The sequence below is a fragment of the Malus sylvestris genome, chromosome 12 (assembly GCF_916048215.2).
Source record: "Malus sylvestris chromosome 12, drMalSylv7.2, whole genome shotgun sequence".
Lineage (NCBI taxonomy): Eukaryota > Viridiplantae > Streptophyta > Magnoliopsida > Rosales > Rosaceae > Malus > Malus sylvestris.
Window position 1 is genome coordinate 8,704,043 of NC_062271.1, and position 14,938 is coordinate 8,718,980.

The following is a 14,938-nucleotide window of genomic DNA, read 5'->3' on the forward strand; positions in this document are numbered from 1 at the left end:
GTTTTTGGCTTTTTTTCACCCAAAACTGTGAAAAAAAGAGCTGAAGCTGAATGTTTACCAAACACAAGAAAGCTCCCAACTTTTTTTGATACCCACTTTTTTCAGAATCATCTCAGTACCAAATCAGACCTTAATCTCTTTGTTTGACAATTTCATGACAAAAGTAGTACAAAGGTGTTAATTTTTTTTTTCAAAGGTACAAAAGTGTTAATTCAAAGAAAGATTATTAGAATTATGCATAGAGTGCATGGCACCAAATTTAGAGAAACTCGTATCACTGAAGTAAGAAAGTACAATAACAATAATATAGGAAATGTTCAATGCATAATTGAAGCTAGATGGAGGTAGGTGTTCGCGGCAAGTGTGGATTATACTGATTGATGAAGTTTTCTTCCACAATTTATTGCGTTTCTAATTCAAACTCTCTTCCTTTTTAATATTTATCATAAAAAAAGAGCGAATTTAGAAAAATAAGAGAGTAAGATGCATACAACTATATGCACAAACATGCGTGAGAAGCATAGAATATTTCTTGTGCACTATCCAAGTCACATGATATTAAAATATTAATCTAGATACCTAGAGCATGCCTTTTCACTTGGGTTTTTAAAGATCTCAAAGATTTTAAAGATTTAATATAATTTAATTGCACATGTCCAAATCCCCAAAAGGTATACAATAAACTGTATGCAAGTGTTATATCTCACATGGGCCTTGGTCCCCTCTTTCACATTCAAAAAGAAATATTATATCACACATTATGCAAAACTCAAGTTGCAAGTTGCAACCAAAATAAAGTAAAAACCTATTGGAATTAGTGTTTGTTGAGAATGCAAATATGTGTTAGTTATTAAAATATTTTGGTTCTTTCCGTTTAATTATTAATTGGTTTTACGTTGAATACTCGTATTTATTATGTGATCATAATTATTATGTGTTAGACCTAATTGCGCTTCCTATCAGAATCTCATGAGTTCTTAGAGGAGTCATGCAATTGGACCCCGAAAAATGAAAACAACAACAAAGTGTTGATAATTAATTCAAGTTTTATTTTTGGTTTTCAACTTTTTATATAGATAAAAGATACATATACGAAAGAATGAGGATTGAAATAGTGAATGAAGGGGGGAGGGACAAATGAAGGAGAACGTAAGAAATAAAAAATCAAGAAAAAAAAATCCGATTCAAATTTGTTTTTCATTTTCAATGTATTCTTCCACGTACATTTCTTCCACTTCGTTCCCTCCATCCTTCCTTCACTTTTGCTCATCCCTCTTTTCTGTTCTATATTTTTCTTCTTTTAAAAAAAAAAATTGAAAATTAAAACAAAAAGGAAATAGTTATAAACGAGCCTAAAAATTTCGACCATTTGAGCAATGAAGAGAAGATGTTTTTGTCATCTCCTCATGTTCAAGAAGAGATATCAAACTGGTTCTTTGCAATTTGTACCGAGCTGTAGGGAACACAGAATTGGTGATATATATCATTTATTCCTGCCCATCATATTTAAAAGTCGAACAGAAACAACAGACATAATTCGAGTGTGTGTATCATTTCCCTAAACAAATACTAGTGAACCAAACGAGACAAGAACCTAGAACTGAACCACTTTTAATACCAGAACTTCACAATGTGGATCCAAACTAGGTACTACAATTACAAAGAGGATCATCACTTGACAATATATGAAACAAAATTGGGATCTCAAGTCAAGTAGATCATGTTAGCAGACAATATATGAAGCATTCTCAGATTGCCATACAAGTCAGTATGCTTTGAGCCAAAGCGTTACCAAGCCTTTTTCCGGCAATTGCTGGACTGTGTCTGAATTCAATTGCTTCGAGTCAAAGCACCACAAAAGGTTTCACTCTGCATCAAATTATCTATAGTCACCGCTTGTTACTTTTTGTTGATGAACGGACTGGCGGAGGTGTTTTGCCACTTCTGTTGACTGCCGGAGGTGTTTTGGCACTTCTGTTTTCTTTTGCACCTGCAAAAGGAAACGCCATAAGAAACTCAAGTGATATATGAATGTGAAAGCTCTAACTAATAAGATTGTTCTAGAATGTAATGAAGCTTGTAAAAGCTTTACATACTATTTTCGGTTGGCTTCCCTCCTAGAGATGATCGTCTGTCATACCCTGATGGTGGAATGCTGGTCAGTGATTGCCGCCTCAAAGTTCTTGCATTATTTGTAACCGGTGATTTTCCATCATTGATATTGCTTGCACATTTAACACTTGACTGTGCTTCCACCAAACTTTGCTGGTTCCTGCAAATTCAGTGGGGAATTATGTTCATACGTGTATCTGATGTTTGAGGCATCATAACAATGCAAAACATATGTAATGTAAACCGGAAAAATAGAGAAATGTCCCAGACTATAAGGAGAAGAAAGAAAGAAGAAAATTCAAAACATGAGTTTCACCCACCTCTTCTCAGAGCCATTGATCAGTTTTCCAATAGTCCGCAGGGATTTCCTTATCTGAGATCCTTTTCGACTTGTGGTACTTGTCAAATTAGGTGTCAGGTAATCGGTAGAAAGAGTCACCTTACTTTGCATGACAACCTGTACCTCATTTCTGGAATGCTTTTGTGGTTCGGGCGTCGTTGTTGATAGCTGGAGGGGACGAACTTGTGTCTTATTATCTGTTATTAACCCTCTCTTCTGATTGCTAGCCATCTTTGGGCTACGAGGAGTCATCTTTGGGCTGCGAGGAGCCTTGGTCTGAGGCTCAGATGTTGTTGGTTTCTGAGGAGAAGGAACTTGGTTTCTACTACCTGGTTTCAACACTCGCTTCTGATATGTAGTACTTGCTGGAGTTAGAGGAGTCCTGGGACAAGGTTCGGGTGTTTTTGGTGGCTGAAGAGAATGAACTTGTGTTCTACTATCTGTTTCTAACACTTGCTTCTCGTAGGTAACGCTCGTTGGACTTTGAGGAGCCTTGGAACAAAACACTTCTAATGTGGAATCCGCATTACTGAAATGGCCCAACGGAGTAGTGACTTCTGCTGCATTTTGAAGTTGACCATATTCCTGCATTGGCACTGCCTCAGCTGGAAGGAATTTCCCCATGTCATGCGATATATTTAGATTATCCTTCTTAATCAATCTTGGACCTTCCAAGCTCAACCTCCTTGAACTAGTTGGAAGATAAGGGGTTTTTGCCTTCTCGGTCTTCACAGTGCTGCAACTTTCAATGCTTAATCTTCTAAGACGTTGAGGAGTTCTCTCAGTCGTTGTTCTTGATACACACTGACCTTCTTTGTTTGCTAATGCCTTTTTAAGACTCTCAATCTGAAAAGTTAGAAACACGATACAAGTGTTAGTGCATAAACAACTCTAATGTTTTGCTGATATTCTAAAGTTTGGGGATTAATTTAGATAGAACAAATGATCAATCCAAGCATAGAGAGTAAAAGGAGTTTGTGAAAATATAGGCAGAAAAAACCAAATTAATAAAATTTGTTCACCTGTTCTTTGAGTTGCATAACCTCACCACTCCCCTTGTTTGAACGAGCAGCACCTAGTTCCACAGTGGAAACTCTCTGAGCAAACTTCAAGGTACTGATAGTTTCACTGAAGGAATCCTCTTCTGGACTCACATGAGCAAGCATTAAAGTTTTAGCATGTCCACCTGAAGTACAAAACCAAAGAGAAAGTTGGGATAGCTCAGTCAGTACACAGTATATGCACCATACAATTGGAAACTCTTTTTATTGAATAAGGGCTATGGGGAAGTGATCATTTAAACTCCCGGGGAATAAGCTTCTCAAGTTTTCCATTTCACCAATCATACTGTGGAATCATTTTGAATCCAAGCAAACAGTTAACCAAATTTCTCACCCTTATAATGTGGAATGATCTTGCTCAAAGCCAATACAATAAGATAAAATGATTAGAGAGAAATGCTGAATATTCGAGAAATTACAAACCTAAGGAGTCTTGCAACAGAAGTGTGAGTTTGCTGTTTCTGTAAGGGATGTGAGAATTCTTCTGAGCCAAGGCTGCGATAACATCTCCTAAACAAGAAAGAGACTTGTTGATATACTGTGCCTCTTTCAGCCTATCTCCTGTAACTTCAGATTTGTCCACTCTTTCACTTCCCGCAAGGTCAACTAAATGAAGGCAACTGTGTAGAGTACCTCCAGAAGTATCTTTGCCATTCACATGGACTGTAAGGACACTGCAGATACACACCAAAGAATATCAGTAAGCACTAAATAACTGCTATCTTGCTCATTGTTTTTGTTTTTATTTTAGCTCGCACTCGATAGTTTTCAGATATTGTATCATAAGCTATGAAATGGTAAAGGTAAGCTTTTTCTTATAAGAGAGCAAACTGACCTATGGGAACGGCTGCTGCGGTTATTGATTGCAGTCGAACTGACCATACGATTCATCTCACCAAATTTCATGAGGTTCAAGACATCAGTAGAGGAAGTCACTGAGTGCATTGTAGCATCTGGAATACTCAAGCCATTATCACCAGTGCAGCTCCGTATCTCTAATTTGGCAGTGGATGAATCTTCTGCAAGAAGGTCTCGTACTTGTTCATTGTAAATTTGGACCATTTGAACACAAATGTCATAGTCTATGATATCCTTCCTTTTGTTTGACATCTGGAACAAATCGCTGAGAGCTAGATAATTAATCCCCATATCCGCCGCTGATCTACCTGATGGACCACTCTGTAAAAAAATAAAAACTTATTGTATGCACAAATCTGATGTGTCATTTCTTTATAGTATGCAAAAATTCTTGCAAGAAGATGAGAACCAATCATAAATCCTACCCTCCTATACAAAAAAGTTCAGCCTAAACATTACAAAAGATTTATCCAACTGAAGTCTCAGGCTTGTCTCTTACCATAGTATGTGTTTTACCGGATCCAGTTTGACCATAAGCAAAAATGCATACATTGTAACCATCCATCACAGACCTGATCAATGGTTGAGTGTCCTTAAAAACTTCATCTGCAAAAAAAGTATAATAGAGTCAATAAGCAACAGATTGATGCCCAAAAGCTATGAAAAAAAAAAAGGTTTTTATGTTAAAAAAAAAGGTTTTTATGTAATACTACCTTGGCTAGCAGTTGGACCAAACACTCGGTTGAACTGGAAGGCCTTCCTTCCATCCTTCTGGGGCTTTGCAGGGTCCAAAATCACAAGTGAACCATCCTCTCCAATGAAATTTATAACATTTCCGGATTCAGAATTGAAAGAAGGCCTGATACGGCAGTAAACTCGAATACTACCTGAAGACATTTCAACCAAGATCGGATAACAAATTTTGATAGTTGACTAAAAATACGGTAGAAAGCTAACATTTTAGTCTGGGAAAAGTACCAACCTTTCAAATCCTGAACCATGTTGTATAGCTTTTGATTCTCTTTCACCACCTTGTGATACCCAAGCGCGGCAGTAGACAGCTCCTGTACCTGAGCACCTGAAACAACACGAGCACAAACATATTAACTTTCAAGAAACTTATGTGCATATAGCTTTGTAAAATTGCACAGATTTAGGACATTCTTCCATCAGTACATACCCAAGTGTTTCAAATCTCTATTCAGTTGTGTCTGTAAGTCTTCAAAGTCACGTTTTGCACTTAACCACAAGGCCTTGAGATCCTGCAAATTGAAAATCATTACATTACCATTTCCATGCTATTATTCCTCTAGAAATTATACAATGAACTAACTGTATTTTGACTCAAATTGAAATTTTATTTGCCCAACCAGGAGCTTTCCGTTACTACTTTGTTATTAACTATAATTTATGCTAAAGATACAAACTTAAAAAAAGATCACCACAGAACCAATATCAAGTGCAATACAAATCGAAATTTATCTCAAACCCATAAAGGGATAATATTGATTAATCATTGTCAGAATTAGTTTTGTATTATGATGGAGATTCATATAAGCAAACTTTGTGCTGAAAAGATACTACACTTGGAGGACAGAAACAAAATAAGCTTTGCAGCACTATTGATATAAGCTAACTTTGTACTGAGAACATACCACAAGTTCCTTCTCTTGCGTTTGGAATACAAGTCTGTGATTGCAGTTACCCTTTCTCATACAAGCTTTGCAGCACTATTCGAAAGAAAAGGTACAGACACTTTAGAATCTAGTAAGTGTTCAGAAAATAGGGTGCAACATCCAATACCATAAAGTATCAGAGCTAACCCAAAAATATAAAAAATGCTTCTAAATTATAATAGACATACTCCAAAATTTTCAACAGCAGATGGCTCCTCTAGAGGCATAGCTGTTGAATGGCCAGGTGAGCTGCTTCTTTCTTTCAAGGGGTCTTTTAACTTAGAGTTCAACTGTTTGCACAAAAGAATACTATTGAGTTAAGAGCAACTTCGTGCAAGTAAAAACACTGGCATAATATAGAGCGAATAGGATAGCAGGAAGGGGGAGGGGGTGTGATCTTCTAAAAGAAATAGAAACTTAACCAATTCAAATAGCTATATTAAGTTCATAAAAGAAGTTGTAGAACTATGCACATTAGGTGATGCAGAAGGAAATCCCATTCAGATATCAACAATTTCCCCGAAATACCTCCTAGACTGCAACTTTATCCCAAATTTTCACCCAATATGTATTTATCATAATGAACAGAGGAAAATAACTGGGGATGCTCTCTACATTTTATTTGATTCTCTCTACTTCACAAGATAAACACATCATGATACTTGAAAATCTAAAACACAAAGTGGCTTGTTTTGGAATTTATTACCAAGAAAAAATAATAGAAACAACTCGTAACACTCAAATCAAACTAACCTCAGGAAACTTCTTCAGTAGATTTTGCTCCAAATAACTTGTCATGATCCTTCGAAAGCAGCTCACTGCATTCTGCACAGAAGAAATTGGTTAAAAGAGATGAAAGTTGACTGGAAATTTAATCCATATTCCAGCATTTATTGACTGAATCAGAGTAACATTCTTTATGTTAAAACTTAGAAGGCAGAAAAGAGAGAGAGATCATTACCGAGTCTCTACCATGGTATGAAGAAAGAAGGTTGTCATCAATGTTTTCCTTTCCGTCAACCATAGAGTCAGCGAGTAACTTGACAACAGATTCTATGGAATCCACTACATCACAAGTAACAGAAAGATAAGAGTTAGGGAGAAAAACTGAAGATCGTTACAAATAGCAGCTGTGGATTCCATATAAGAATGATGGCCTTTTTGGAGCAGATGTTTTCATATCTACTAACAGATTGAAAAGAAATTTTGTATCATTCAATAAGGATCCTTCAACCCTGAGCATCTGAAATAACCACAAAATATAAAGATAGTGTACTACCCCTAATCTTAGTGTTCATGAAGTTACATCAATCAATGAACTCGAATGTGATGATACATTACTTCTTTGAGGTCATATATTCAATACTGAAAGTTTATCAGTAATAGCATCTAGAAGTAACCATGTCTTATACAGTATTCACTAAATGCTACCCTTGGCTTAAAGGAAAACACAATTAGAAAACTATATATAGTCCACATCCAAGCATAAATTTTATAGCACAACATGAAAAGAAACTAATGTACCAAGAATGTAGGTTTCTTATGAAATCCTTTTACGTATGCTGCTACATCAATCAATGGGCTTGTTGATTAATTATATGTTATTTGTTCGATGTCAAATGTTTCTTACTAAAAATATCCATATTCCCTCATTGATGATCATAACAAATATCAATATTATGCATATGTTATCAATTTAATTAATTTCTGTAAAAAGTTTCCGGTCTAGGTATGTACCATAGATATGAACTAAACTGCATATATAAGAAATGGATAAAATTCTTAAGAAAGAGAAATCAATATAACCTTCAACTTTCCGGTCATCAACTTCAACAGGTGGTTGTCTTTCACGTACGGCAGACATATCCAAGTGCCTGCAAGATTCTGATGGGACTACAGTTGAGGCCCTTGAATGCAGTCTATTGGCAGAAACCATAACTAGCGGAGATTTCACATATTTATTACATCCATTCCCATTGCCCGTCTGCTTCCACTCATAATACGATTTAAGGGCTAAAACACAATCAACAACCTTGACTGCTGACCCTGCCTCCAATGCATCCTGAGACGATAAATATGGAACACACAATGTGCAAATGAAAGTAGGGGTGACATGTACATAAAATACATATATGAGCAAATGATTTACCCTTTCGAGGCCAGAAGCTTCAAAAGCAGGCAGCTTCAACTCTTCCACGGCGACCAGAAAGTTACGGACATTCTCGAAGTACTGATATGCAGGCAATGCTTGAGATTCCCAACTTAATGATTGCAAAGGCATTTGGCTCTCCACAACCTTAGATAGTAATTAGGATATATAAATAAATAAATGGAGAACAAGTGTTAGGACTGGATAGAACTAGAAACTTCGCTTATATATACAAGAACATATGCCTATTTTTACTGTTGGAAACAAATCAGCCATAGAAATCTAACATATCATTTTCCTTTACGTTCTTCGCTTCCTTCAACCAAACAGAGAAAAAAACACGAGTCTGAGATCGAAATGAGATACCTTGGGCACTGCTCCTGGTTGAATCTTGTTGATGGCATTGCATAAGATCAGACCATTTCTCAAGCAAGAAATGAAGTCTCTCTCCGATGGCTGTTTTGGTATGCCAAGTGGACCCACCAGGCATTCAAGCCATTCAACGGCTTGGAATCGCCTCCAAGCTGTCAAAATTACCAAATTCAGAAATTAAAGAAAAATTTTAAAAATTTCAACAATTCTTAAAAAATCAATAATTTCGGTCCCCGTCTGTTTCTGAAGATTTAACGCAGAGCAAATTTTATAGAATCCTTGATCTGCGGAATTCAAAAACCAAGAAAGTAATCCAAAATTCAATTGATCCAATCACAACCCAATTACTATCAGTGGATAAAATTTGTTCAAATCTTGAAAACACAGTTGCTATTAGTTAATTCCACAAACAATTCCAAAATATAATTCCTCTTTATTAAAACTGGAAACAAAAATTTATATTCTGATCAAGCAACCAAACCAATTGGAAAATCAAAATGAAAATGAATTTAACGAACCAACCGACCTGCTTCTTCTGCCTTTCTTGAAGCCCTTGCAAAATCATGCAGTCCAGTTCTTGCACTGTCCTCCATTCCTTCTTTCCTGCAAATTAACGAGAAAAATATATACTAAACCACATAACATTCCAAAAGAACAAAAAAAGGCACCCAAAGTTATCGTACCGAGATATAGAGAGAGAAAATTCAATAACATACCCGATATGTTTTCTGGGTTTTTCTGTAAAACCCCAAAAACCCAGAATCTTGAGAGAGAGAATAGCAGAAGGGTCTGCACTCTACAGAGAGTCTAGCATGAAAAAATGCAGCATTCTTGGGGCTCTTGGCTTTCGGGCTAAATGTAGGTACCGAACTCCAACTTGAGGCTTCGGAATCCTAACGTTTCTTTTTTTTGAATTCAAATAGGTAGAGCTGATCGCACCCGTTCAATAGGACGACTGTTTGTTCTCAGCCAACGGGTGGGATCTCCTAAAAATTGAAGCTTTTGAAGTTCGGGTTCCTCGTCAAAATGAAAAAAAAAGTTCGGGTTCTTGTCGTACTGGGCCTCGGGTTTGGGCTTCTGGGCTTCGGATTGTTACCAGGAGCTTATTACAGATGAGGAATTAAAGGAAGAGAGGGCGCGACAAAGAGAGAAGATTGAGGATTTTCTGTTGTTTGTTCTCGTCACTTGTGCCTTTATATATTATAAATTGGTGAGGAATGCACTGTTCTAAAAATCTACGCTTAGGTGCTAGACAGCTGGCCATTACCTTTAATTAATCCCTAAGTGTTTGAAAATCAAGAAATGGTGCCTAGCCTGCCTAGATCACGACTATCACCTATACAGAAAATAGATAACTTTCATTTTGCATTTTATTTTTTCAATATAGTGAGAGATTTTTTGAATCCTCGAATAAACACTCATTATATGATTATTTCCCATGTTTTCAATATATTTTAATACATTATAATTATATACCATTTTATTTTGTAATTTTTGTATCCCTATACAATTATGTATTTTTTAAATATGAATAGACACTTATTTATACAATATATAATAAATTTATTTAAATCTGCATAGTTCGCCTAAGCCCTGCCTAACCGCCTAGGCTCTCTAACAATGGTGGAGCCACATGGAGGCAAGGGTAGGGCAGACCCATCCTGGAATTATTTAATATATATATAAATTGTCTGCTTCTTTTATAGCTTGTGCTGCATTGGTGATTAGTATTTGAGAATACTAGAGGAGTGATGGGTTCGAAGCTGATGGACCAAAAACTTTCTATTTTGTTTTTTTAACCCAAACCTCTGTTTTGCTTTTTAACCCGAACTTTCTTCTTTTTTTTTTTCAAACGCAAACTTTCTGTTTTTTATACATGGCCTTATGACTAGTCTTCTGTTTTAACATATAAAATTTAATTGCTCCTTCTAGTCAGTTCATATAAAACAATGCCTATATAGTTTAGGCCCTTATCTTTATCTTTTTTTTTTTTTTGTTTATAATAAACCTTAGAAGAGTGTAGTTATATTGGTTGAGGAGATAACCTTTTAAAATTGTAGAATCCTTATTAAACTGGGAGAATCCCAGAGGATATCTAAGAAGTAGATAGTACATCCTTTTAGGAGTGTGAATTGACATGCCCCCATCCCAATGTCCCAGACATCGGGATGATAGCGTGTCATGAATACTTGTAGTGCACAACAATCTTTAGATTGTAAGGACTCCAAGATTATAGGAAACCTACTAGTTCCTTGCTGGATTATGTTTTTGTATCTTATGGAACAAGTATGGTCAATCTCAGCAAAGTTGTCGGACTTCGCCTATTGACTCTGAAACAAGATGGCGGTGGTGTCGTTTCTCCGTTTATTCACCTCCACATCGGACGCTATCGAGTCCATGATCGGATTTTAGAGGTATGCATATTTCAATCTGCCTTACTTCAGCCCTAGAAAATCATGGTACCACAATTACCCCTAATTGTGTATTTGAAAGGATTATTATACCAACCTGTTCCTGTAACTACTTTATGCATGATCTGCATTGTTGAGTTATTAGTGATTTACTTGTATCCTTGGCATAATTGCTTTTATACTTTCCACTTTGGTTTTTCATACATATTTATGATTCTGGAAGGTTCTATAGTGAGGGGTTATTATGTTCCAAAAGGAAAAAGGTTTAATAAATTCTTATTTTCGCCTAATCACATTTTCTGTTTTGCGCTCCTCCAAAACTTAGTAGATGGATTCTGCGGCGAGCGGGGGACCATTGGCAGATTCTAACGTTCACTTCTCACAATACAGGAAATTTATTTGTTGTTAGTTGTGTAATATCTATCCTACCTGGGATGAGAATATCCTTACTTTTACTGCACTTTTATCTATGCTCTGAAGCTGCATGCATTTATAATAAGGGTTCTTCCGCACCGCGCACTCTCACTATTTTGAATAAGGCTGGGCTTGAGCATGTTCAAAATACGCTCCAAGCCATGCAAAGACAGGGAAACTTTTTAGTTGAACAATGAGTTTCGACAATTGTATGGTTCCTACGAGAGACAGTAAGCTCGTCGTGGAAGTATGAAAAGAACCAAATTTTGGGAGATTAACAAGATATTGGAGCAATTTCAAGTAGCATTCGAGAATAAGTTCTTGCTTTCAGAGGCAAGGAAAATGGATGAGTTTATGAGCTTGAAACAGGGGAAGGCAGGGCACCATCGGAAGTTCACTAACTTATCCCGTTATTGTTATGCCATTACTGCCAGCCCAGCTGGTATGCTCCATCAGTTTAAGAAGGGGATTTGCAAAAGATTTCGTTATTTAGCGCCATCAAAAGAGATGTACCACTTACCAGGAGTTATGCGGCTTTGTTGCGTGTCGAGGACTTTGAAAATGCCCTAAGCGACAACGATGTTGATGAGGGAGTTATCATTCAGCGGAAAAACAATAGGGGACAATCATGCTTTAGTTCGCGGAGGAACCTATCTTTAAGAGGAGCGGTAACATTTATGGATCCTCCAGGGGGTTCTAACCCAAGTACACCCCAATCAAGAGGTAAATCTATTGGTAATTCCCATTTCCACATTCAAGAGGTACTTATCAGTATCCAGTTGAGGTCACACAATATCAGGGAAGCTATCCATAACACCAGGGAAGCGGTGCACTTCAGTATGGAGGTGGACAATATCAGACTACTGATGTAGCGTCCAACAGTGGTGGACAAGGTAGACAGACAGGTCGAGCTAGGCAGATAGGTAACCATATAATCAAGGGAATATGGGAAGCCGCTTGGGAGGATAGCAGACCCACAATCATGTCAGCACTCAACAACATCACCATCAAGGATGCACAAAACAAACCTGACTTGATCATGGGTATGTTGAACATTCTCACCCACCTTGCTAGAATCTTAATTGATCCGGGTGCTACCCACTTGGTCATATCCCATTTGTTTGCTCAAAATACCCAACTGTGCTCCACTTTTATTGGGTATAACTTGGGAATCGCAATACCTAGATGCGAAGTGTGTTATGTCCAATGAGAGTACCAAGGATGTATGAAGTGATGATGCCAACTAATCTTATTCATTTTTTTAGTACAATAATATATTTTACACTAGGAGAGGGGGAGTTCGGCTAAGCCACACAATGGGCAACCTAATTTGGTATCGAATTCGTCATCCACGAGATTCGAACCTAAGAGCTCTCATTTACAAGTGAATAGGAATATCACCAGACCGTAGTACTGAGTAACATCTTATTCATTTGGATATCATGGATTTCGATGTGATATTAGAAGTGCAAAATGACAAGCGTGCCAATTAGTCATTCAATACTTTGTTCATTAAACAATTAGTAATGCAATACTTTGTTCTTTTTGATACAAAACATACATGCACGCACGCACTGAACCCACAGGAGCATACAAACATAAAAGATCATCTCTTTATTTGATGATCTGATTTAAATTAACAGCCAAGACTAGAGAGAAAATTAGCTAGCCACCACCAGCTTTTTTATTGCATATCATGTGAATGATATCAAGTCCAAGAGTATCTATATCAACTGCATATACATGAAGATATTTATAACATATAAAATCACATGTTCTTACATTTTCAAAGCTGTAAATTATATAAAAGTAGTCACTAAGCTAGCATTCACTTCTGCAACTTGCGATCAAATCACCTAAAAACTATATCTCTCTCACCTACAATTTAATTTCTTTTCCTTTTATTTTTCTTCACTTTCATATTCTGAGTAAAAAGATACTGAGTTCAGGACCTCCATTACCCTCAGGGTTCAACATGTAAAAGGCCTCCGAGTCACGGCTTCCCACGACTCGTTCAAACCTAGCTCTCATATAAAGCAACTCACCTTCAGACGCGCCACCCTTTTTTCCGTCGTCCACCACTGGAATCACGCCGGCTCCGACCGACACGCTTCGAACAGTCCTCAGCACGTGCCAGTCTGACTCGCCGCATGTGCGAGACGCCGCATACCCACACTTCCTCCCGTTACAATACATAGTCCATGAAGGCTCCTGAAACAGCTTCCGACCATGCATACCTGTACGGCCAGAACCCTGTTGCTTTTCAGACTCGAGAGCAATGCGCACGAGCCCGGAAGACATCTCTTTAACGAGTGAAGACGTTGACATGGCAAGCTCGAGAAGAAAAACAGGCTCCGACTGTGGGTCCAGCTGGACGGCGAAGCTGACGTGGCCACGGCGGTTTCCGAAGAGTGTGCCGGTGACTTTTCGGCCAAGGGAGGGAGTGACGGAGAGGTTGGAGGTGAGGGCAAGCCATTTGCATGTTGGGATAATGGTGGGGAAGGAGAGGAAGCTGAGGAAAGAGCGGAGGAGTGAGGTGAGTTTTGTTTGGGTTTTGGAGAGGTGGTGGAAGGAGACTGGCGATTGGTGTTTCGGAACCAAAAGGTTGTTGGCGACGTCGTCGTTTTGAAGATGGTTAAGTGGGAAAGTTGATGATGAAGATCTGAAGTGGTTGGATGGGATGATCTTTCTCGAAGTACTTCTTGATATGGAAGTAGTACTGGTGCTTCTTTGAAGGTTGAGGTCTTGGTGTTTCATGGTGGCACTAAAAATCTACAATTTGATAGGATAAAAAATTGTTTGTATGGTTTTGCAAGCTTGTATTATCTAATCGTTTGAAGTATGGTTTTAGTGATGAATATTAATCCTAATTTGCAGAGAAAGAGTGGGGGCGTGGTGTTCTTTTGAGAGAGAGAGAGGGAGGGAGGGAGGGAGGGAGGGAGAATATTGGCCGACAAGTGATGATAGTGTCCGGAGGTGGCCAATATAAAGGGAGACGATGGAGGCTTGTGGTGATGATGATCGCATCCTAGACTTTTTTTTATAGTGTGTGCTTAATGCCTCATGTGGACCTACAAACCACCACATTATATATGTCACAGCCACACTACTTTCAGCTACCTGCTTTTTTATATAAAAAGTTGGAAAATAATTTATTTTTTCTCAATTTGTATATTAATTAGAATATATCATTTTTCTTTGTTCACAATTATTTGTTGCAATTGAAGGGAGTTGAGGTTATGGACATCCCACCTCCTGGTTGAAGCAGTTCGTAGAATCAATTAATAGGTCTCCAAATCTTCGCCACTTAGTACAATAGTCTAGTGGTATTTCTCTTTACTTGTAAGCGAAAGATTTTAGGTTCGATTCTTGCTAAAGACGAATTTGTACCACAATATTGCTAGTCCATGTTGGAGAGTTAACTTTTTGTAATTAGTTTAGTTACCTATTTAAGTCCTTGTAGTCAGATTGTAATTAGGTTATTTGATGTTTCTTTCCTTGTAAATCACTCTTGTACATTATATATTTTCCTCCTTGGTGAGAAG

General features: G+C 37.5%; 2 protein-coding genes across 2 annotated transcripts; both read right to left on the reverse strand.

Moving 5' to 3' along the window:
• Positions 1-1,470: 1,470 nt before the first annotated feature.
• On the reverse strand, positions 1,471-9,474 carry LOC126594547 (kinesin-like protein KIN-14L). Its single transcript, XM_050260911.1, has 19 exons — positions 9,285-9,474; positions 9,095-9,171; positions 8,563-8,720; positions 8,197-8,343; positions 7,854-8,109; positions 7,009-7,112; positions 6,801-6,872; positions 6,236-6,337; positions 6,027-6,101; positions 5,552-5,633; positions 5,354-5,449; positions 5,085-5,258; positions 4,871-4,977; positions 4,349-4,692; positions 3,937-4,187; positions 3,475-3,638; positions 2,433-3,298; positions 2,097-2,272; positions 1,471-1,990 (listed from the first exon to the last, which is right to left on the reverse strand). The coding sequence occupies exons 2-19, from the start codon at positions 9,159-9,161 to the stop codon at positions 1,890-1,892; spliced, it is 3,342 nt and encodes a 1,113-aa protein (XP_050116868.1). The 5' UTR covers positions 9,162-9,171; positions 9,285-9,474; the 3' UTR covers positions 1,471-1,889.
• A 3,569-nt stretch (positions 9,475-13,043) lies between these two features.
• Positions 13,044-14,375, reverse strand: LOC126594554 (protein MIZU-KUSSEI 1-like). The gene has a single exon (XM_050260920.1). The coding sequence runs from the start codon at positions 14,148-14,150 to the stop codon at positions 13,311-13,313; it is 840 nt and encodes a 279-aa protein (XP_050116877.1). The 5' UTR covers positions 14,151-14,375; the 3' UTR covers positions 13,044-13,310.
• Between the last annotated feature and the right edge of the window lie 563 nt (positions 14,376-14,938).